The 25,028-nt window shown below is 41.5% G+C and overlaps 1 protein-coding gene and 1 long non-coding RNA gene across 2 annotated transcripts in view; both read left to right on the top strand.

Annotated features, from left to right (window-relative positions):
• Positions 1–10,217, top strand: part of LOC122654520 — a 21,344-nt gene extending 11,127 nt beyond the window's left edge. The window contains exons 2-3 of the long non-coding RNA XR_006331923.1: positions 6,308–6,315; positions 10,152–10,217. This is a non-coding gene — a long non-coding RNA (uncharacterized LOC122654520). The remainder of the gene's footprint in view (positions 1–6,307; positions 6,316–10,151) is intronic.
• Positions 132–25,028, top strand: LOC122654518 (mitochondrial import inner membrane translocase subunit TIM17-2-like). The gene is made up of 2 exons (XM_043848643.1): positions 132–905; positions 24,809–25,028. The coding sequence occupies exon 1, from the start codon at positions 198–200 to the stop codon at positions 879–881; it is 684 nt and encodes a 227-aa protein (XP_043704578.1). The 5' UTR covers positions 132–197; the 3' UTR covers positions 882–905; positions 24,809–25,028.

Below are 25,028 nucleotides of genomic sequence, written 5' to 3'. Positions count from 1 at the left end.
TTAGTTATTCGGCAGCAACCCTAGTAATTAATAAAGCTTATAGGGCTTCCGCATCTGATAATTCGAATTGGGAATCGGAATCACCTTCCCCGAACTCCTCCACCCCCTCTCTCCGGTGCCGTATAGCCGTCTCAGAATCTCATATTATCGATTTATAGAAGAGAACCACACCCAAAGCCACTTTATTCTCTGATCTCATGGGAACTCCAGAGACCTCACGTGAGCCCTGTCCGGATCGAATCCTGGATGACATCGGCGGTGCCTTCGGCATGGGTGCCGTCGGTGGTTCAGCCTTCCACTTCTTAAAAGGTATCTACAACTCCCCCAAGGGTGAGCGCTTGATCGGTGGCTCTCAGGCAGTGCGCATGAACGCTCCTCGTGTCGGTGGCAGCTTCGCCGTATGGGGTGGTCTTTTCTCCGCCTTCGACTGCACCATGGTCTACGTCCGCCAGAAGGAAGATCCCTGGAACTCCATCATCGCCGGAGCCGCCACCGGTGGTTTCCTCCAGATGCGTCAAGGGTTAGGTGCGGCGTCGAGGTCGGCTCTGTTTGGTGGGGTATTACTCGCTTTGATTGAAGGAGCTGGGATCATGCTCAACAAGGTTCTTAGTGCTCCTCAGAATTTACCCCCGATGGAAGACTCCTTTCCCAATATGGCCGGTGCCCCTGGATTTCCGATCGGTCAGTTGCCAAATACGGTTCCGACGTCTCTTGAGACTCCGACCGAGTCGTCCTCTCCTTCATGGTTCGGAGGGTTATTCGGTGGCGGCAAGAAGCAGGAGTCGGGGACAACGAGTGGTGGTGCTGGTGGAGGCAAGACAGAGATTCTGGAGAGCTTTGACACGCCGAGCACGCCTATCCCTTCTTTTGAGTTCAAGTGAGATGAATGGATGAATTATGTAGTGGTAAGACTGGTTTTGTTTATTTACCCTTCATCCCTTGAAACTTTAGTTTGTAGCAGGAGCTGTATCAATGTCCCTTCCCCTTCCCCCTTTAAATTTATTTCTGTAGAGATTGGTAAATCCTGATTTTAGATGTATAGCTCCATATAGCTTTTACTTGCAGTCTACATTCGATCCCTGACCATGTGAGAAAGGGAAGATCAGAATCTCATTGTTGTTGGTCACTGTTTATTACGATTATCTAAGTCATGTCCAGAACATGTTTGTTTAATTGTACTGGTCGGAGTATCTTCTATTTAATTTTCCTTTACATCTTTCCCATTTTTACTTATTCCATCAATGTTAAGTAATGCCTTCTTTCCAAATGCACTATATCTGTGTTCAATTAGCTTCTTCATCTTTTACCCGTAGCACTTCCTTTGGAAGATAAATGACAGCAGTCTGAGGAATTACCGTTAGCTGTATGCTAAAAGCAGCCACCATAGTGATATTTATGAAAAATTGTCTGGAGTTGTTGGATTCCTCTGTCTATTGTCACAGCTGGTTGCTGAGCCCTGAACAGGCAGTGAATATTACTAGTCTTGATATAGTTTAGGCAAACAGGATTTATATCGGCGAGATGAAGACCTTTAAACTTGGGAGTGATATCAACAACAAAAGCACTCCTGTAGATTCATATTGATTTTAAATTAAACATGGCAACTGCTGCAATGATCGCTATTGTAAACCATCTTAGTTGAATCCTCCCCTTCTATTGTAAAACTAGTTTGCAATAGCCAACTAGGCTCTAGTCTCACAGTAGGATCACTCTACAACAGTATAAACCCAGATTACAGCAAGTACCAACAATAGATTGACAGAAAACCCTAAATAGCAGATTGGGTGAAGTTTTTGGGCACCTAACAATGTTTGATAAAACTCAATTATAGAACATAAGACCAGATCTGGATTATCACATACAGGAACTAGGGTTCAAGAAACCAGAAAATAAAGAGTCTTCAAAAATAGCAGTCACAGAGGTGGATGTGGCTAATACTCCCATCGAGTGGAGGTCCAATAGGACTGAACAAACCCTCCAAATTTCAGCTTAAAACAATGGCTAGATGCTGAGATATTTGAGCTGATACTCCCGTCGAGTGGAGGTCCAATAGGACTGAATGAACCCTCCAAATCTCATCTTAAAACAATGGCTAGATTATGAGATGCTTGCAGGTTTTAGAAATATAAAGTTAAGTTCAGTATTTAGTAACTAATTAGAACAGAGATCTTGGACCATGGGATGGTCCTCAAACTGCCATCGAACAGCAGAGTAGGGATGGTGATTTGACCTTCAAAAGATGGGTAGCAAACAATGGCTGGAGTGAAGGATCTTGAGTGATGCAGATTCATCATCAAATAGGGCTTGTTTCATTGGGAATAAGTCTAGGGTTGGGTTACATACATGTTGGGCCTTTGATCCCAAGGGTTTTTTATGTAATAGGCCACTTTAATGAGCCTAAACTAAGGGTATATAGGTTGCATACGGGATTAGCCCAATACTTAGTCTTATTTTTGTGTTTTTAATTGAACCGGTTTAAATTGGTTGCATCCAATTGGTTCAATTGGTCTAATTTAAGTGAAGTGATCCTATTGGCTAAGAGGTTCTTATATCCTATTGGCTAGTATGGAATCTTCTTTTATTTTATGTAGTTTAAGTTGTTTTTAAGTCATTAGGACTCTATTTTGAGTCTATTTCAGTTTCCTAGTCAGTTTAAGTTAGCTAATAGGCTAAGGATTGGGTTAGGCCATTCCTTTTTAGTGTCTAAGTCTAATTTTGAGTCTTTTATATAAGGTTTTAAGGGGGCCATGTATTGAACACGAATTTTGATTAATAAAAACTCAGCTTTATGCTTGCTGCCTCCATCGTGAGTGTGCCTTGTGAGTAATATCAAGGTGAAGGGATTGGTGGATTCCGATCGACTCCTTGCATCTTGTAGATCGGGAGGTCTTTTTTCTTATTCAATCGAGCTTCTTCAAGCTGCTGCTGCTGCTGCCTTTGAAGGAGATCAAACTAGTAAGTAATCTTAGTTTCCTACATATATCCTTCCCCTCTTCATCCTCTAACCTAATCCACACCCCCCTCCATCCATCAAACCCTAATTTCCATTAAACCTGCAACTCCTACCTCAACTAGGACTCCCTCATAACTACAGATCTGGCCATCAATTTCGAACCATACTTCCAGCCTATATTCTCCACACCTCTCCCTAAACTCGACCTTAAACACAGCCCTTAGTCTCCACTATAACCCCTCCATTCCCCCACTCCATTAAACCTAAAATCTGCAACTCAATTCTGTCTAGAATTGTAGAATTTTAAAACCTTCCCAAATCCTATTATTTTTATACCATATTGACCCCCTAGACCTGCCCATTAAAGCCATATAACACCCATTCCCAAATTCCCATCCTAAACCCTAGAATTGACCTAAATCCTAGTGCTGTCCATTCGAACCAGCAACCCCTTTTGTTATTTGATCCTGTTGTTTGGCTCCTAGTAGGTCTCCTAGCTATCTAGGACTACATTAAATTGGTATCAAAGCTATGGTGGAGGAACGCTCCAACCAAGCCTCGAAAGACCCACCTCCCTTCGTTTTCAAGACCTAAGTTCGTCTACCCAATGGGAGCACAACCATCTTAGTTATTGATGAGAGGAGACGTAATAATATTATTTCACAATCCGTGGTGGATATGTTGCCCAATCAGGAGAGATTTGCATCGAGCCTACAGGTAAAGTCTCTGTTGAATTTGGGTGTCTTCATATCATGATGATGCTTGGTGCAAGCCGGTACCATCTCCAAGGAGCTTTATTATAGTAGGTTGCAATTGGTTGGACGAGCGACAAGGTTGGATTGAACTTGAAAACAACTCGTGTGTCCTACCTAATCGACAACGTCTATACCATTTGTTTACTCTAAAAGGGTTACAACCAAAGGTGACCACATCGACTGTACAACCACAGGGACTGCCGAACATGTCCACTCAAATGCAAGTGGCATCAATTGTGTATGAAGCTTCACCAATGGCAGATGTACAAATAGAAGATTTTACTAACGCAGTTTGTGTTGAAGAGATTTAAGAACCTATAGGTAAAGAAATTCAAGTAGACCAAGCTATACCAGTAGTTGAGATCATGGCTGAGAATATTCCACAAGAGATCAATGATATTCAAGATGCTATTCTTGAAGAGGTGAAGCTTGTATCTCAAGTATTAGATGAGAAGGTTGCTAACACTGAAGACTCTATGGATAGGGCATTCATAGTTGGTGCTAATTCAGAGGTAGAGCACATAGAGTTTGTTATGCCACCATGGTTCTTCAAAGAGAAAGCTCCACGCCTTGAAGGCTATATTCCTAATGTTCTTGCTTCACCAAAATTCTGTTTGGGGATGGTCAAAGCTGCTGATCACATGTTGATTCCCCCTCATCACTACAAAATTCGAGGACGAATTTTTTCAAGTTGGGGAGAGTTGATGCAGATTCATCATCAAATAGGGCTTGTTTCATTGGGAATAAATCTAGGGTTGGGTTACATACATGTTGGGCCTTTGATCCCAAGGGTTTTCTATGTAATAGGCCACTTTAATGAGCCTAAACTAAGGGTATATAGGTCGCATACGGGCTTAGCCCAATACTTAGTCTTATTTTTGTGTTTTTAATTGAACCGGTTTAAATTGGTTGCATCCAATTGGTTCAATTGGTCTAATTTAAGTGAAGTGATCCTATTGGCTAGTAGGGAATCTTCTTTTATTTTAAGTAGTTTAAGTTGTTTTTAAGTCATTAGGACTCTATTTTGAGTCTATTTCAGTTTCCTAGTCAGTTTAAGTTAGCTAATAGGCTAAGGATTGGGTTAGGCCATTCCTTTTTAGTGTCTAAGTCTAATTTTGAGTCTTTTATATAAGGTTCTAAGGGGGGCATGTATTGAACACGAATTTTGATTAATAAAAATTCAGCTTTATGCTTGCTGCCTTTGTTGCTGCCTTTGCTCCATGTTGAGTGTGCCTTGTGAGTAATATCAAGGTTGTCATGTGAGTAATATCAAGGTGAAGGGATTGGTGGACTCCGATCGACTCCTTGCATCTTGTAGATCGAGAGGTCTTTCTTCTTATTCAATCGAGCTTCTTCAAGCTGCTGCTGCTGTTGCTGCCTTTGAAGGAGATCAAACTAGTAAATAATCTTAGTTTCCTACATATATCCTTCCCCTCTTCATCCTCTAACCTAATCCACACCCCCCCTCCATCCATCAAACCCTAATTTCCATTAAACCTGCAACTCCTACCTCAACTAGGATTCCCTCATAACTATAGATCTGGCCATCAATTTCGAACCATACTTCCAGCCTATATTCCCCACACCTCTCCCTACACTCGACCTTAAACACAACCCTTAGTCTCCACTACGATCCCTCCATTCCCCCACTCCATTAAACCTAAAATCTGCAACTCAATTCTATCTAGAATTGTAGAATTTTAAAACCTTCCCAAATCCTATTATTTTTATACCATATTGACCCCCTAGACCTGTCCATTAAAGCCATAAGACTCATTCCCACATTCCCATCCTAAACCCTAGAATTGACCTAAATCCTAGTGCTGTCCATTCGAACCAGCAACCCCTTTTGTTATTTGATCCTGTTGTTTGGCTCCTAGTAGGTCTCCTACCTATCTAGGACTACATTAAATTGGTATCAAAGCTATGGTGGAGGGAAGTTCCAACCAAGCCTCCAAAGACCCACCTCCCTTCGTTTTCAAGACCCAAGTTCGTCTACCCAATGGGAGCACAACCATCTTAGTTATTGATGAGAGGAGACGTAATAATATTATTTCACAATCCGTGGGGGATATGTTGTCCCAATCAGGAGAGATTTGCATCGAGCCTACAGGTAAAGTCTGTGTTGAATTTGGGTGTTCTTCATACCATAATGGTGCTTGGTGTAAGCCGGTACCATCTCCAAGGAGTTTTATTGTAGTAGGTTGCAATTGGTTGGACGAGTGACAAGGTTGGATTGAACCTGAAAACAACTCGTGTGTCCTACCTGATCGACAACGTCTATACCATTTGTTTACTCTAAAAGGGTTACAACCAAAGGTGACCACATCGACTGTACAACCATAGGGACTGCCGAACATGTCCACTCAAACGCAAGTGGCATCAATTGTGTATGAAGCTTCACCAATGGCGGATGTACCAACAGAAGATTTTACTAACACAGTTTGTGTTGAAGAGATTTAAGAACCTATAGCTAAAGAAATTCAAGTAGACCAAGCTGCACCAGTAGTTGAGATCATGGTTGAGAATATTCCACAAGAGATCAATGATATTCAAGATGCTATTCTTGAAGAGGTGAAGCTTGTATCTCAAGTATTAGATGAGATGGTTGCTAACACTGAAGACTCTATGGATAGGGTATTCATAGTTGGTGCTAATTCAGAGGTAGAGCACATAGAGTTTGTTATGCCACCATGGTTCTTCGAAGAGAAAGCTCCACGCCTTAAAGACTATATTCCTAATGTTCTTGCTTCACCAAGTTTGTTGCTGCCTCCATCGTGAGTGTGCCTTGTGAGTAATATCAAGGTTGCCTTGTGAGTAATATCAAGGTGAAGGGATTGGTGGACTCCGATCGACTCCTTGCATCTTGTAGATCGGGAGGTCTTTTTTCTTATTCAATCGAGCTTCTTCAAGCTGCTGCTGCTGCTGCCTTTGAAGGAGATCAAACTAGTAAGTAATCTTAGTTTCCTACATATATCCTTCCCCTCTTCATCCTCTAACCTAATCCACACCCCCCTCCATCCATCAAACCCTAATTTCCATTAAACCTGCAACTCCTACCTCAACTAGGACTCCCTCATAACTACAGATCTGGCCATCAATTTCGAACCATACTTCCAGCCTATATTCTCCACACCTCTCCCTAAACTCGACCTTAAACACAGCCCTTAGTCTCCACTATAACCCCTCCATTCCCCCACTCCATTAAACCTAAAATCTGCAACTCAATTCTGTCTAGAATTGTAGAATTTTAAAACCTTCCCAAATCCTATTATTTTTATACCATATTGACCCCCTAGACCTGCCCATTAAAGCCATATAACACCCATTCCCAAATTCCCATCCTAAACCCTAAAATTGACCTTAATCCTAGTGCTGTCCATTCGAACCAGTAGCCCCTTTTGTTATTTGATCCTGTTGTTTGGCTCTTAGTAGGTCTCCTACCTATCTAGGACTACATTATTGAGTCTCAAAAATTCTGGAAGAAAAATCCAGTCCAGTGAAACCCCAAGGGGAATAGTCCTGTTCAACAAGCAACTGATGGGGAAACTTCCAAGAACTCTTGAAGCATTCAATAGCAGTTCTAACAGCAGCACAGCACCTTCGGTTGTACCTCAGATGAGCAATAGATCGCAGGACAGTAACCACAGCACAGATTATTGGAAAGAAGAAGGTAGAAAGGTAGACGGGGATATGGTCTCGAGTACTTATAGTTGCTACTGACTAATCCAGTAAATCGCAAGTAAACAAAAAGGGAAGTTCTAGAAGTATTCTCTTACAAGGTAATTCTGAGACTAGTACTCAAAGATAGCTAAAGTTTATGCTAAGAAATAAAATAGAAAGTACTAGAATGAACCAAAATAGAAATTAAAGAAAACAGAATAAAATTTCAGTTGATATGCTGATCTGGTCCCAAAATCTGGTTTTGAGTGAACCAGAAAAACACCCAGCCGCATGGCTGACCAGCCCAATATTGGTTGGCCCCAGCCCCATGGTTCTGGCCCATTATTTGGGAACATGGGTCTAACCCCTTAGGTTCTTGCAGCTGTATTTCTGGTCCACAAGCCTGTCTACATCAGCTCCCCCCCCGGCTTAGAATCATTCGACTCCGACAATGAAGGAAACACAGTGTGTGTTTGTAGAGATTCCGGTTAAGACATCTGAAATCATCAGAATGGATCCACGTACAGTCAAACTCAGGTCGTCCCTTCCATTTGTAAAGAAAGCAGTAGTAGCCTTTGCCACCCTGCGTCGTAGTAAATTTGTTGTCAAGAACGTCTTCTATCTCATCTTCGATTGGGGATGCAAATTGGGGAAGCCGGAGTGTGTGCTCAGTAATGTAATTCTAGATTGGTAGGAGACCAACTAGAACGAATAACCAGGATCTTTGAGGATTCCTAGTAGAAATAGGATTGAAGGGTAAAAGGGTAATTTCTGACAATCGGCTTGTCTGGATGGTAATGAAATCTGAATGAAGTCTCTCTTAGGGTTTGAGGAAGATTCGATCAAAATTTCAGTAGGTTCTAATGGTTAGATTTGGCTGGGAAGAATTCTCACGAAATCACCTTGCATGTGACCTAGAAGGGAAGAAGAATAATTGCAGAATTTCAATTTCAGACTTATTGTTTGAAAATATCTTGAACCTTGCAGAGAAATTCCAGCAACTGAATATGTTTCTTCAAGAGATCGGCTATGGCAGAATTGAAACTTGAATGGAGCTTGATTGGAGATTGATGGAGGGGGTGTGGGGAGAAGGGGATGGCTAACTCAGCTCACCCTGGGCATCTCACCCAACCTGTCTCAGGATTTTTAACAAAGGCTAAAGCTAATATTTCATTAATCAAATTCGTGTACAATGCTGGCCTCCCTTACAAAATTATATAGAAGACTCAAAAAATAGGCTTAGACACTAAAAAGGAAAGGCCTAACCCTATCCTTAACTAATAAGGTAACCTAAGTCGACTAAGAAAGTGAAATAATAAAGAAAACAGACTCAAAATAGGACTCTAACTAAACTAAGGAAGTAAATCCCCTTTTCCTACTTTCTACCCATATTTTAGGCCCATTAAATTGGCCAATTACAAAATAAACCCATGGGATCAAAACCCCAACACATATATAATCCAACCCAAAGCTTATCTCCACTAAAATAAGCCCTAAATGACTTATTTACATCACTCAGTGTCACCCTAATGATGTCCCACATACAGAGTGAGATCAGCCACATTAAAGACATTGCTAATATTCATGTTAGGTGGAAACTCGAGCATATAAGCATTAGGTCCAATGTGTTTCAGCACTTTAAACAGACCCATTTTGCAAAGGTGCAATTTGTGATTGGTACCCGGAGTAAGTTGTTCTGAAACTATATGAACCATAACCACATCTCCTGGCTGAAACTCAAAGAAACAATGATGTCGATCTGTGGTTGACTTATCTCCATATTTACTAATTGCAATGTGGTGATGAACATTGATGTGAATATCTGTGATGTGTCATAGAAACTCATCCACCTCAATTCTCACCCGTACTTAAGGGGGTAATGGTACCAAGTCAACGGGTCTCCGTGGCTGAAGTCCTAGCACGATCTCAAAAGGTGTGCGATCTGTGGTGCGGTTGATGGAGCTACTATAGGCGAACCCAACAATGTCAAGAATCGAATGCCATGGCTTCTCATGATCACGAACAAGACAACATAGAAGATTACCGAGGCTTTGATTGATAACTTCCATCTGCGGATGGAATGGCGAAGAAAATTTCAGTTTTGTATTAGCCTTCATCCATAGGGTCTTCCACAAGTAACTCATGAACTTCACATCACGATCAGACACATTGGATTCTGGCAGTCCATTTAGTCATACCACCTATTTAAAGAATAGTTTGGCTATATGGCTCGAATTGAATGTCTTCCGACATGGTATGAAATGAGCCATTTTAGAGAACTTGTCCACCACCACAAAAATCGAGTCATGCTGCTCTCATGTCGATGGTAAGCCGAGGACAAAGTCCATACTGATGTGTAACAACGATGCATGTGGTACGTGGAGAGGTGAATATAAACCTGTGTTCTGCTTCTCTCCTTTGGCAAGTTGACATGTGCGGCACCGCTGTATAACATGTTGTACGTCTATTTGTATGCTTGACCAATAGTAGAAATTGACCATTTGTGACAAGGTCTTGTCCTTGCCAAAGTTTCTCCTATTCCGTCTCCATGTAGCTCATGAATAAGGTGCTTCCATAAAGACGTGTTAGGAATGCATAACTGCGTCCCTAGGAAAAGAAGACCATCATATATTGAATATTTGGCATCGGTAACTCCTTGCTGTAAAATTTCATAAACATTAGAAAAATCAGCATAAAAAAATATATTCATTTTGAATGTGATCAAGGCTGGTGCCATGGGCAGTGCCCGGCCTTTGGTTCAAATCTCATTTCAAATGGAGGAATTATAAGAACATTTTAAAATAGATAGATCTCGCAACAAGACTTCCTATATCCACTTTTCTTTCGAAAGTATTCAACATAAGCACTGTCCGACTCAACGCATCTACTACTTGGTTCTCCTTTCAGCTTTGTACTTCAAGGCAAAAATGAACTCTTGGAGGTAAGAGGTCCATTTGGCATGTCAATTGCTTACTCCCACTGGGAGTGCAAATATTTTCATGGTCTGAATAAAGTATAAATTCCTTGCCAATGAGGTAATGCTTCCTATGTTTGATAATCTGAATCATGGGTACGGTTTTAAATCATACGTGGTGTATTGCTTCTTAGTTTCATTTAACTTTTCACTATCGAAAGCGATAAGGTGTTCCGCTTGCATCAATACACCTCCAATCCACACAGGATACATTTGTGGCCACTTCAAAAGTTTGGTAGGCATAGCACTTGAGCCTCAGTCATCTTCTGTTTTATTAGTGCAAAGGCCTTCATGGCAGCCGGTTTCCATTGAAATTTCCTAATGTAGTCCTATAGGCAAGGCCTAATAGGAGCCAGGTAAGATCAGAGTTCTGTAACTGTTTGTTAATTAGGCAGATTTGGGGCTGTTTAGGGTAAAACTAGGGTTAGGTTTAGGAATTTGGGTAAGGATTGTATATGGTTTTAGTATGCAGGTTTAGGGGGTTATTATGGTATAAAGAAAATAGGATTTGGATAGGTTTAGAAAATCTGCAAATCTAGGGTTAGGGTTTGGGTTTTGGTTTTAGGTTCTAGGCTGTAAACTAGGGTTTGGAGTGGGGTTTTGAGGCTGGGTTTCTGGTCGAGTGTAGCTGGCAGTAAGGGAATGGTTCGATCAGAATTTAGAGGTGTTCTGATGGTTAAATAGGTCTGGACAGAATTACAAATGTTTTTAGGGTTTTTGGGTTTTGTGGTAGATGAGGGGAATTAGGGTTTAGATGGTCAGATTGGGTTCAAAGTTGGATAGAGTGTAGAAGGGAGAGGGAGGGATATCTGCTGAAAGTTTGGGACAGATCTGATGGCTGGAAGGTGGTTGCTTGAATTTCAAGCTATGGATCGAATGGGGGAAGTTGCAGGTTTAATGGAGGCTAGGGTTTGATGGATGGAGGGGGGGTTTGGATGTGGTCTAATGAAGGGAATGCTGGGTAGATTGTGAAGGTTAGGGTTGGAGGATTAGAAGAAGAAAGTAATTGCAGAATTAAATAAACTACTTGATGCTGCTCCAAGAAGGAAGAAGAAGAAGAAGAAACCCTAAACTTAGGGTTTAAATAGGGAGCCGTAGGCTAGGATTTCTATTTTTCCATACTTAGTTATTTTTCTGTTTTTTAGATTGAACCGGCTTAAATTGGTTGCATCCAATTGGTTCAATTGGTCTAATTTAAGTGAAATGTTCCTATTGGCTAATAGGTTCTTATATCCTATTGGTTAGTATGGAATCTTCACTTAAGTTAATTGTTCTAAGTTAGATTCTTTTATTTTTAAGTTAGTAGGGATAGTTAAGTCATTACACTGTTTTAAGTAATTAATTAGACTTAAACCTCTCCCTTCCACGTTTTTGTGAAGGAGAGGTATTTAATTTGTAGTAGGAATTGGCCTATGGCCTTATTATAAATATAAGAGATCGTGGGAGGCTCCCCCACAATTGAAATTTGAAAAAAAACCCTGTTTTCTGCTGCTGGCCGATTGTTGCTGCTGCTCCTTGCTCTTCAAGAGTGTTTGCATCCTTGTGGGTACATCAAGGTGGAAGGGTGGGTGGAATCCTGCGACTCCTTACGCCGTGACGGCTGGGAGGCTCTTTGTGAAGGTGGTTCTATCCTTCAATGCTAGATTTACTGCCGTGGATATCTGCTGTAAGTCTACCTATTAATTTCTGTTTTATCCTTCTTTCCCCTTCCCCATTCGATCCTCTTTTTATTTCTATTTGTATTCCATAAACCCTAGCCAGTCTTAACTCTGCCCAGACCTGTTCCCTCATTAGATTACCATCAAAATCAGGCTACAGCCCCCTTCCTATGTCCCCTCCACTCGATCCAGCTTTGGATCCCATCCATCCATCACAAACCCTAAATTCTTCTTCCCCATTAAAACCCTAATTGGCCCAAATTCTGTCTAGACTGTCTCAGCTGACAGATTACCTTCATAATTGGATCGAACCTTCCCCCAAGTCCCCCTAACACTCGACCTAAACCCCAGCCCCTGAATCCTATTGTTAACCCTAGTTCTAGTTGTTTTTCTTGATTACAAAACCCGAAACCCTAACCCTAAATCTGCAGAATTTTGAAACCTAACCAAATCCAGATATTTTTATATCATAATGACCCTCTAAACCTGCAGATTAAAACCCTATAAACCCCATTCCCAAATTCCCATCCTAAACCCTAATTTTGCCCTAAAACAGCCCCTAATCAGCCCTAAACAGCAGGCTTAACAGAGCTTGATTCTACCTGGCTCCTAGTAGGATTATTTCCTATTCTAGGACTACATTACTACTTACTTGAATAACACTGATCTCCAACAGTAGCAGATTGACGAAGCGCTAAGAGAGGACCTTCCGATCTACAAGATGCAGGAGTCACTGGGGATTCCAGTCCTTCAATCCTTGATATGACTCACAAGGGGGGCTCTTGATATGACTCACAAGACTGGATCTCATAGAGAGAATAGCAGCAGCACACAAAGGCAGCAAGCAACGAAATTTTCAAACATAAAACTGGTGGGGGAGCCTCTCCTACGATTTCTATTAAATAATAGGCCAAGGCCCTTATTCCTAAAACTATTACAACTCTAATCTCTCATCCAAAATCGTGGAGAGGTACAATTAAGTAACTTAAAACAATTAAAAGATATAAAAGACCTATCTACCCATAGTAACTTAAAATAAAAGAAATTTAACTTAAGAGACTGATTTAAAAGAAGATTTCCTACTAGCCCATAGGATTTAAGAACCTATTAGCCAATAGGAACACTTCACTTAAATTATACCAATTGAACCAATTGGATGCAACCAATTTAAACGGGTTCAAGTAACAACATAAAAATAATACTAAGTATAGAACTGAAATAAACTAAACTAAGGCTCCTACTAAAATCCTAGGCTTAGGGTGGCTTCTTCAATTCGAGGAGGCTAGGATCTGGATCAACTCTCCCCGACTTAGAAACATTCATCTCCGATGAATGGGTAAAATTCAAGCAACACTCTGGCAACTTGGGGCTACACTTCTTGTCATCAATAGTATGAGTCCAAGTAAGATGCTTGTGTGAGAAACTCGTCCACCAACTTTGTGATGAGGGGGAAGACATATGGGCAGTAGCTTCAACACTTCCCTGGTAGAATTCCGCTGAGGCTGGAACAGTGGGAATATGGTCTTCAAGTCGTGGAGCCTTCTCTTTGAAGAACCAAGGGGGCATCACAAAATCAATGTGTTCAACCTCCATAAGGTCTTCAATGTTGATAACCTTCTCATCAAGCTCCACTTCTTCAAGGGCAGCAACTCGCTTATCATTGTCTTCCTCTGAAATGCTCCCAATTACCTCTTCACAATCAACCACATCATCCATGAAAATTGGAGCAATCATATGGACACCTCGAGCACCACCATCCATATCTTCGAAGTAACCTTCTAAGTCGTCATCTCTATTAGGGGGTAGTGCATATATACCTTGCTCATCGTTCCCTTCAGAGGTTTCCCCTGCCTTGGCAGCCACATTAATAGGTCTATGCTTTTGTGGGCATTCTTAGGCATAGTGCCCAAATTCATTGCAGTGAAAACACTTGTGGGGTTCATTGCTGTCCATGGGAGCTCTACCTTTATGATAAGCACGTGGAGGGGCTGTAGGGCGGGAAGAACTACCAACAGAGTAGACTGATCGAGTAGGACCAGCAGCAGAGTTTCCAGCTCGATTGTGACCATTGGTAGTCAACTTGAATGTTGAAAAAGTTTTGTTGGTACCTTCAGTGGAGGAATCAAATCTGCTATTTCCAGCCAATAATTCTTCAGCCTTCAATGCCTTCTCGAAACAGTCCTTGATGTCTAGAATGTCAGCAACTCCAATATCTTTAATAATGTTTGATCTCAATCCCAGCCGAAATCAGGACAGCATCTGAGTATCACTTTCTCTGGTGTCAATACGAGAAGAAAGAGCATCGAACTACTGCATGTTCTCAACTACAGTCATAGTCCCTTGTCGTGGGGAGTTGAATTGATCTTGCATCTGAGTTTTGTAATGTCTGGGCAAATATTTCTCTTTCAAATCATACCTCATATCTTCCCAATTAGTAGGTGCAACACCTTCACGTTCCATGTTTCCCTTTATCTTTCGCCACCATTCTCGGGCAAGGCCAATCAACTTAGTACGTGCCAATCTCATCTTTCGATCTTCAGGCAAGTCATACCAGTCAAAATAGTCATCCAGGGCAGCAAGCCAGTCATAGAACACCTGGGGGTCACGGTTCCCATCAAACTCCTTCAGCTCGAGTTTGACCTTCTGCGTATCATACCTCTTATTAGTGGCTTCATCAGCTGTGAAATAGGACCTCATGTACTCCTCAAAGTTAGGTCTTCGAAGTTCTTCTCTATTACCTTCTCTATCATGTCTTCTTATGTCCTTGTGATCTTCACGGTTCTTGGAGTGATCTCTGTAGCCTCTATGGCCTCTAGAATGATCTTTGTGATGTCGATTCCTTCCCAGAGTTCCATGAACTTCAGAGTGAACTTGAAACCTGTCTTCCTCTACGTACAGAAGGTTGTTTACAAGAGGCATAGTCTGGCTTTGTTCCATTACTAACATTCGGTCATTGAGAACTTGCTGATCTCCCGAGAGCTTCTTTAGCATATCCATGATTGCAGTCATGGGATCAGGTGGGTGGGGCAGAGTGGTGTCTACGGTTGGATTGCCATGTTCGGCCATGGCTCTGATACCAATTTAATGTAGTCCTATATGGGCAAGGCCTAATAGGAGCCAGGTAAGATCAGAGTTCTGAAACTGTTTGCTAATTAGGCAGATTTGGGGCTGTTTAGGGTAAAACTAGGGTTAGGTTTAGGAATTTGGGTAAGGAATGTATATGGTTTTAGTATGCAGGTTTAGGGGGTTATTATGGTATAAAGAAAATAGGATTTGGATAGGCCTAGAAATTCTGCAAATCTAGGGTTAGGGTTTGGGTTTTAGGTTCTAGGCTGTAAACTAGGGTTTGGAGTGGGGTTTTGAGGCTGGGTTTCTGGTCGAGAGTAGTTGGCAGTGGGGGAATGGTTCGATCAGAATTTAGAGGTGTTCTGATGGTTAAATAGGTCTGGACAGAATTTAGAATGTTTTTAGGGTTTTTGGGTTTTGTGGGAGATGAGGGGAATTAGGGTTTAGATGGTCAGATTGGGTTCAAAGTTGGATCGAGTGTAGGAGGGAGAGGGAGGGATGTCTGCTGAAAGTTTGGGACAGATCTGATGGCTGGAAGGTGGTTGCTTGAATTTCAAGCTATGGATCGAATGGGGAAGTTGCAGGTTTAATGGAGGCTAGGGTTTGATGGATGGAGGGGGGTTTGGATGTGGTCTAATGAAGGGAATGCTGGGCAGATTGTGAAGGCTAGGGTTGGAGGATTAGAAGAAGAAAGTAATTGTAGAATTAAATAAACTACTTACTTGAATAACACTGATCGCCAACAGTAGCAGATTGAAGAAGAGCTAAGAGAGGACCTCCCGATCTACAAGATGCAAGGAGTCACTAGGGATTCTAGTCCTTCAATCCTTGATACGACTCACAAGGGGGGCTCTTGATATGACTCACAAGACTGGATCTCATAGAGAGAATAGCAGCAGCACACAAAGGCAGCAAGCAACGAAATTTTCAAACATAAAACTGGTGGGGGAGCCTCTCCCACGGTTTCTATTAAATAATAGGCCAAGGGCCTTATTCCTAAAACTATTACAACTCTAATCTCTCATCCAAAATCGTGGGGAGGTACAATTAAGTGACTTAAAACAATTAAAAGATATAAAAGACCTATCTACCCTTAGTAACTTAAAATAAAAGAAATCTAACTTAAGAGACTGACTTAAAAGAAGATTCCCTACTAGCCAATAGGATTTAAGAACCTATTAGCCAATAGGAACACTTCACTTAAATTAGACCAATTGAACCAATGGGATGCAACCAATTTAAACGGGTTCAATTAACAACATAAAAATAAAACTTAAGTATAGAACTTAAATAAACTAAACTAAGGCTCCTACTAAAACCCTAGGCTTAGGGTGGCTGCTTCAATTCAAGGAGGCTAGGATCTGCATCATTTCCCCTTGGTCTCCTACATGCATTTTGTAATAGGAGCCATAATAGTGTTGAAATTTCGAATGAAATGCGGATAAAACAATGCCAAGCTAGGAAAACTTCTGACCTCGGTCAAAGTTTGGGAATGGACCAATCTACTACACTCTTGATCTTCTCAGGTTCAGCCTCCATACCTTGAAACAACACAATAAAGCCAAGAAAAACCACCATAGGTAACTTGAATGAATATTTTTTGAGGCTGATGTAGAGTTTTTCATTATGCAACACTCCCATCACTTGCCTCAGATGGTCTAGGTGTTCATCTTGCGCTTGACTGTATATCAGGATGGCATCGAAGTACTCCACGAGGAACTTGTCGATCAAAGGTCGGAGTACTTGTGTCATGACACACATAAAAGTGCTTAGAGCATTGTTAAGACTGAAGGGCGTAACTTTCCACTCGTACAATCCGTCTTTGGTCTTGAACGTTGTCTTCCATTTATCCCTGGGGTAGATTCATATCTGATGGCACCCACTCTTCAGATCAATTTATAGAAGATAGTAGCACCGGTCAGCATGTCTAACATATTATCAAGATCAGGAATTGAAACTTATACTTGACAGTGATTTTGTTAATGTCTCTGTTGTCAATGTACATGCGCCACGAAGCATCTTTTTTTCGATTGAGCAAAGCTTGTACAAGACACAAACTATTGCTCTCTGCTACGAATCCTTCCCTCAGTAGGTCATCCAATTGTCTCTTGAGTTTGGCGTGCTTAGTAGGGCTGAGACGATATGTAGGATTATTTGGTAAACCAATCCCGGTACTAGGTCGATAGCATGCTGTATATCTCTCATTGGTGGTAGCTTGTCAGGCTAAATCATTTGGCACTAAGCCTACAAAATCAAATTTTAACTCCCTTGTAGGTTTGGGAAAGTTAGTTTCAATTACAGGCACAATTTTTTTGGTAACTAGTGCTAAAACCAAACCCGTTTTCTCGCTGGTTGCCTAGAACTCTCAATGAGGTAACGTGAGGAGCTTCTTCTCAGCACGCTGCCCCTTACTTGTACTTGCACCTTTGTGCCATGGCTTGGTTTGTGTACCCTTTTTTGTTTGCCGTTTCTTAATAACATGTTGTATCTATTGCCATTTGGCTTGAGCAGCTCCAAGCTTCATCTTCGTCACCGGTACGTTGAGTGGATTGTACACCATAGGCTTGTCCTTGAAGTTAAAAAAAACATTGGTTCTTGGTGCCTCCCACCAATGCTTTATTGTTGTAAATCCTTGGTGCAACAGTTAAGTTGCGCTATTGCAACCTGTTGGTTGTGGGTTCAAAAATTGGAAGCAGCCTTCCCTTCAAAGAAGGCGAAGCAGGGGGTAAGGCTACATACAATGGCCCCTCCCAGACCCTGTAGTAGCAGGAGCCTTGTGCACTGGGACATTCTTTTCTTTTTTGTAAATATCCATGTGATGCAGATCCTAGCCTCCTCGAATTGAAGAAGCCACCCTAAGCCTAGGGTTTTAGTAGGAGCCTTAGCTTAGTTTATTTCTATACTCAGTTTTTATTTTGTGTTTTTAATTGAATCGGTTTTAAATTGGTTGCATCCAATTGGTTCAATTGGTTTAGTTTAAGTGATTAATTCTGATTGGCTGGTAGGATTTTATATCCTATTGGCTGATGAAGGATCTTAGTTGTTTTAGGTGATTTTAAGTCATTAGGGTCAATTAGGTCGTTTAATACTTTTTAAATTGTTTTAAGTTAGTTATCTACACCCCTCCACGATTTTGGATGGGGAATTAGAGTTGTAATAATAGTAGGAACAAGGCCCTTGGCCTATTATTTAATAGAAACGTGGGAGAGGCTCCCCCCACCAGTTTATGTTTTAAAAAATTTCGTTTCCTGCTGTTAGCATAGTTGTCATGGCGTCCTGGCGCTGGAGAGGGCTGCATGGCGACCTACGCCATGGCGACCCTCTTTGATTTCTTCTTCCTGACTCTCTTTCCCTCTTCGATTTCTTCTTCCTGTTCTTCGATTTCTCTTTTCTTCTTCCCTCTTCGATTTCTTCTTTCCCTCTTCAATTTCTTTCGATTTCTTCTTCGATTTCTTCTTCCTGTCTTCCTTCCCTCTTCGATTTCTTCTTCCTGTCTTCTTTCCCTCTTCGATTTCTTTCGATTTCTTCTTTCCCTCTTCGATTTCTTCTTCGATTTCTGAATTTTCTTCTTAAAACTTGAGAAACAATAGAGAAAAAATAAAACATGGCTTGAGTATACATCTATTAACACATTAAAAATAGAGAAAATAAAAAATAAAACATGGTCGACATGCTCGCCATGGCAACGCCATGGCGGGCGACATGTCGATATATCGACGTGACACCCTCCACCGACTTGGATCGCCGTGACGCCGTGACAACTATGGCTGTTAGCTGTTGCTGCTGCTCTGCTGTTCTTCTCAGAGAACTGCCTTGTGTGTAATATCGAGGTTGCCTTGTGAGTAATATCAAGGTTAGGGCTGGTGGACTCCGGCGACTCCTTGCATCTTGTAGATCGGGAGGTCCTTTTCCTTCTACAAGCTGTTTCTACTTGCTGTTTTCAGATCCCCTGCAAAACAAGTAAGTTATTTAAATTTCCTGCAATTACCTTGCTGTTTCTTACCTTCTAACCTAGACCTACACTCTCCCAATCGATTCCCATAAACCCTAACTTCCATAAGCCTGTTCAGCCCTCATCCTCCATCAGTTTTCATCTAAAATCTGTCCACAGATCCATCACAGCAGACCTTCCACTCGACTGCCATCTCAGCCCCAACTTACAACTCTAAACCCTAATTCCCTCATCCCTCTAAAACCCCAAAACCCTAGGATTCCCAGATCAACCACTTCTGCCCATCAATTCCCCTCCATATTCTGATCGAGTGTTCTTCCCTCTCTTTGGAAAATTCGACCAGAAACCTGAGTCCATTCTCCCATTAAAAAGCCCTAGTTCCTTATCATTCATTAATTCATTAAAACCCTAAATTCCAGAACCATTATTTCCAGCCCTCCAATACTCATCAAACCTTGGCCGAATCTTCTCCTCTACCATTAGAAACCTCGACCTGAAGTCCAGCCCTGAAATCCCATCCTAAACCCTAGTTTCAGCCTAGATTCTAAAACCTAAAACCCGAAACCCTAAACCTAAATTTCTGGAATTTTAATTTCTTATTTAAACCTAACTAAACCTATACCATTAGCTTCCTAAAAACCTGCATATCATTACTACATCAAACCCTAACTCAAACCCCTAGTTTTAACCCTAATTCTGCCCTAACTTAGCCTATGCTGTCCCAATCGGCCAGCCCTAGTGTGTGACCCCATTACCTGGCGCCTAGTGGGACTTGTCCTATCTAGGACTACATTAAAACAAAGGCAATGGAGAACTGCAAACCAATTGAACCAAACCAATTAATCACTTAAACTAAACCAATTGAACCAATTGGATGCAATCAATTTAAAATCGGTTCAATTAAAAACACAAAATAAAAACTAAGTATAGAAATAAACTAAGCTAAGGCTCCTACTAAAACCCTAGGCTTAGGGTGGCTTCTTCAATTTGAGGAGGCTAGGATCTGCATCAACTCTCCCCGACTTAGAAACATTCATCTCTGATGAATGGGTGAAATCCATGCAACACTCTGGCAACTTGGGGTTGAACTTGTTTTCATCATGAGTGGGAGCCCAAGTACTATGCTTGTGTGAAGAAACTCGTCCACGAACCTTGTGATGAGGAGGAGGAAGCAACATGTGGGCAGCAGCTTCAACACTTCCCTGGCAGAATTCCGGTGAAGTTATAACAGTGGGAATATGGTCTTCAAGTCGTGGGGCCTTCTCTTCGAAGAACCAAGGGGGCATCACAAAGTCAATGTGTTCAACCTCTATAGGGTCTTCAATATTGATAACCTTCTTATTCAGCCCCACTTCTTCAAGAACAGCAACTTGCTTGTCATTGTCTCCTTGTGAAATGCTCTCAATTACCTCGGCACAATCAACCATACCATCCATGAGAACTGGAGCAATCGTATGGACACCTTGAGCACCACCATCCATATCTTCAAGGAAACGGTCTAAATCTTCATCACTATCAGGGGGTAGTGCATATATACCTTGCTCATCTTGCCCTTCAGGGGTTTGCTCTGCCTTGGCAGCCACATTAACAGGTCTATGCTTTTGTGGGCATGCGTTGGCATAGTGCCCAAGCTCATTGTAGTGAAAACACTTGTGGGACTCATTGCTGTCCATGGAAGCTTTACCTTTATGATCAACACATGGAGGGGCTGTAGGGCGAGAAGAACTACCAACAGAGTAGCTTGATCGAGTAGAACCAGCAGTAGAGTTTCCAACTCGATTGTGACCAGTGGTAGTAGACTTGATTGCTGAAAAAGTTTTGATAGTACCCTCAGTGGAGGAATCAACTCTTCTATTCCCAACCAATAATTTTTCAGCCTTCAATGTCTTCTCAAAACAGTCCTTGATGTCCAGAACATCAACAACTCCAATAGCTCTAATGATATCAGATCTTAATCCCAACCGAAATTGAGATAACATCTGAGTAGCACTCTCTCTGGTGTCGGTCGCCCAATTAAAACATTTGTCAAGTGTCAACACCATGGGTATGACATCACACCATACGTCCACCTCAAACTCCACATCGTTTGTTGACTTCCAAGGTATTGTTGTTGAGAAGTGAGACCTTGTATGGTTGTGGGTGTGCCTCTGTCTTCAACTTTCCTTCAATGACAAGCTTGGGAGACAACATTAACACAACTCCCTCTGTCCACTATAACTTGAGATCATGAGATGTCAATGGTCCACTAGTCATCAAAGTGTAAAATATGCAATGGCATCGCTAATCTTCGCCTTTTGCTTCAGCGACCAGAATTCGATTAATGACATTAACCTCATAGGTGTCTTCATTATCATCATCATTATCATCATCTAGAGTATTGTTGTAATCCTCTCCCTCAAGGGCTGCATTAATAGCCCAATCATCATCTACTTGGGGTTCACAAACATGCATTTCAGGGTTGGATTTAATGGCTGCAATGACTGAATTTGTTTTACCCCGCTGTTGACAGAACTTTGCAGAGTGCTTGTACCCATTACAGTGGTAGAACTTCGTTGCACCTCTATTAATCATAGGAGCCTTTGCCCTTATCCGCTGTAACTTGTGAAGCTCAAGTAGGAAAACCTCTTGGTTTGTTTGCTGTAAATTTTTTTGGCATCTCCAGACTGTGGGTTGAAACACCGAGTGGATACTTTGAGCAAATCATTGGCCTCAAGTTCCTTCTCAAAACAATCATTCAAGCTAAGGATGTTGGTCACTCCCATCTTGTCACGGATATTCAGATGTAACCCCAAACAAAGGGTATTAAACTGGTCATGGAGCCTTAATATTAACTGGTCTGAGAAGGTTTGAGGTAAGTACCTGTCCTTCAACACATCCTTTCTTTCCTCCCTTGTAGTAGGCTCTTGTTGGTGACGATGTAACTTGTCTTCACGGTTATGCCACCATTCCCTTGCTCTCCCCACTAATTTGATGCGAGGCAACTTTAGTTTCCACTCTTCCAAAAGGTTAAACCAATCGAAATAATCACGGAGTGCAACTGCTGCGGGACATGTTTCCTGTTGTACTTCAATTCCAGCTTCACCTTATGCATATCATCGAACTGCTGTGTATCATGTTCAAATTGTGCTGGATTGTTATCGTCATAGGGGGCTGGTGTGTGTATAGTCCTTTATGCTTGTCGAGGAAAAGGTCGGGGGAGCACAATTGACTATAGATTGCTGCTGTCCTCCCCTTTGTGAAGTGTAAGGATCCAAATGTTGTTCCACGGTGCCACGGTGGTCATCCTTTCTATCAAGTGCAGAACCATCTCAACAAGAGGAAGATTAGTAGCTTCTAAAGCCTGGTTTGGAGTACTGGAACTCCCCTCAGCCATGGCTCTGATACCAATCAATGTAAGTCTATTTTGCAATAGCCAACTAGGCTCTAGTCTCACAGTAGGACAATTCTATAACAGTATAAAACCAGATTACAGCAAGTACCAACAATAGGTTGACAGAAAATCCTAGCAGGAGTTAAATACCAGATTAGGTAAACTCTTTGGGCACCTAACAAGCTTGATAAAACTCAGTTGTAGACTCTTAATCACAAGGAACAAAACACCAGACCAGATCTGGACTATCACAGAAAGGAACCAGGATTCAAGAAACCAGAAAATAGACAGTCTTAAGAACAGCAGTCAGAGAGGTTCGATGGGGCTAATACTCCCATCAAGTGGAGGTCCAATAGGACTGAACAAACCCTCTGAATCTTAGCTTAAAACAATGGTTAGATGCTGAGATACTTGCAGGTCTCAGGAACAGAAAGTAAAGTTCAGAATTTATTAACAAATTACCCCACAGATCTTGGACCATGGGATGGTCCTCAAATTACCATTGAACAGCAGGGTAGGGATGGTGATTTGACCTTCAAAAGATGGGCAGCAACCAATGGCTGGATTGAAGGATCTTGAGTCTCGAAAATTCTGGAAGAAAATTCCACTCCAGTGAAACCGGAAGGGGTGATACAGTCCTCTTCAACCAGCAACTGATGGGGAAACTTCCAATCACTTTTGAAGCATTCAATAGCAGTTCCAGCAGCACAGCACCTTCGGTTGTAACTCAGATGAGCAATAGATCACAGGACAGCAACCACAACACAGAGTATCGAATGGAAAGAAAAAGATAGAAAGGTAGAAGGGGTTAGGGTGGATCGAGCCTCACTCTCTCTCCTTGGTCTCTCACCTCACTGTATCACACAGCCATTAGCAAAGAGCCAAACTCAGTTTCATTCATAAATCGTTAGGGAGGGAGGGGGGAAGAAGACTGTAAGGTCTCGAGTACATATAGTTGCTACTTACTAATTCAGAAAATAGAAAGTAAACAAAAAGGAAAGTTCTGAAAGTCTCTTACAAGGTAATTCTGAGACTTGTACACAAAGCTAGCTAAAAGTCTTGGCTAAGAAACAAAATAAAAAGTAAATAAAACCGAATAAGATCTCATCTGATTTCTCTGCTGATCTGTCCCCCACGATCTGGTTTTGAGTGAATCAGAAAAACACCGAGCCACATGGCTGGCTCCCAAAGGCCCATGGGTCTAACACCTTTGGTTCCTGCGGCTGTATTTCTGGTCCCGGAACTTGTCTGCCTAACCTCCTCATCCCCCAACCCAAAATTTGTTGGAAAGAAAGCAGCAGTTTTCCTTGACAGCATGTCAATCATGAAATCCATGGACATCACAAAAATTTTCCAAATGGCAGTTTTTGGATGGGGCTGAAATTTTGGGGCAGAAAGACTCCAAAGGTCTTCTGTTCACTGTCAAGTTTCAGCTCAAACTGAGTCGGCTAAGTGGCAAAAGAAAGCTTTGAAAATGCAATGAAATATGAATTCTTTTTGAGAAAGATGCGATTTGAAAATACAAGGGGGGATTTGCCAATATGTGGGAGGGTATATGATGGAATGAGTCTGAAATTTTAGACGATTATTTCCTAGATATCCAATGGTTGGATTTGCTGCATCACATTTCCATGTGGCACAATTAGGTATATGCAATCAAGAATTTCCTGGGAGATATACCTGTTGCCTTGTAATGCCATGGGAAAAATTCTCGATCTTTGACTCCTTGTTGATTAATAAATCATTACAATGGAAATTAATGCTTTAGGGTTTGCTCATCGTATTCAATTATAGCCTCATGCTTTAGGTGGACAATTGGTGTAACCTACTGCTGTTCTTCTTTAAAACTTATATGCTTGTCTGCATCCCCCCCAGATATTTTGCTTTCGTGAAGGATATAGGGGAATTTCAAGTACTGTGTGCTAAATGGTGAACTGATAGTTAGGACTTTGGATTTCTTGTATATGGAATGGGTAGTTTTTTATTCTTTTTTGTGGGCTGGGGGATGCTGGTGGGTTTTTGTTGCTGGATATTAGTTGATTGTTCTCCCGTCCGTTTGTTGGGTTCAACACCACCTTTGTTTTCTGAAAAGTGAATCCTAGGTTTCTGTTTGTTTGTCTATTTACTACCCTCTTAGTTATATTTCATTTTGCTGCATTAATTTATCCTTGCAGTTTGTACAAGACTTAGAAAAGGTAGGGAGCTGTTTTGGACCTTCGATGCCTTACGCCTCTCTTTCACCTTTTGGATGCTTTACACCTCTTCTCACCAAATCAATCATACTTTTCATACATAGTTTATCTATTTTCTCTCTATATATACTTCTTTATTTGACTGTTCTTCAGTTGGTGTCAGTTGGTTTGCTTTAAAAGGTGAATTGGGTTAGTCATAATCTATTTATTGATGTGATTTTGCAGGAGGAACTAATCATTGTTGAGGCTGTGGAATTTTGTTTATGGGCCTGTTTGAAATGGTAGAAGTACAGAAGAGGATGAGGGTAACAATAAGCATAGAAAGTTTGTTTGCAGGAAAATGGTACAAGTACAGAAAATGGGAGTGTAACAAGAAGCATAGAAAGTTTATTTGCAGGAAATTGTGTTCCAAAGGTTAATTAATTGGAGTGGTGCAACTTCTTTA

Source organism: Telopea speciosissima, chromosome 3 (assembly GCF_018873765.1).
Source record: "Telopea speciosissima isolate NSW1024214 ecotype Mountain lineage chromosome 3, Tspe_v1, whole genome shotgun sequence".
Lineage (NCBI taxonomy): Eukaryota > Viridiplantae > Streptophyta > Magnoliopsida > Proteales > Proteaceae > Telopea > Telopea speciosissima.
The sequence above is the reverse complement of the archived record's forward strand: the minus strand, read 5'-3'. Positions and strand labels throughout refer to the sequence as shown.

Excerpts from the sequence above, each read along its gene's own strand:
- LOC122654518 (XM_043848643.1), top strand. The coding sequence starts at position 198 with ATGGGAACTCCAGAGACCTCACGTGAGCCCTGTCCGGATCGAATCCTG.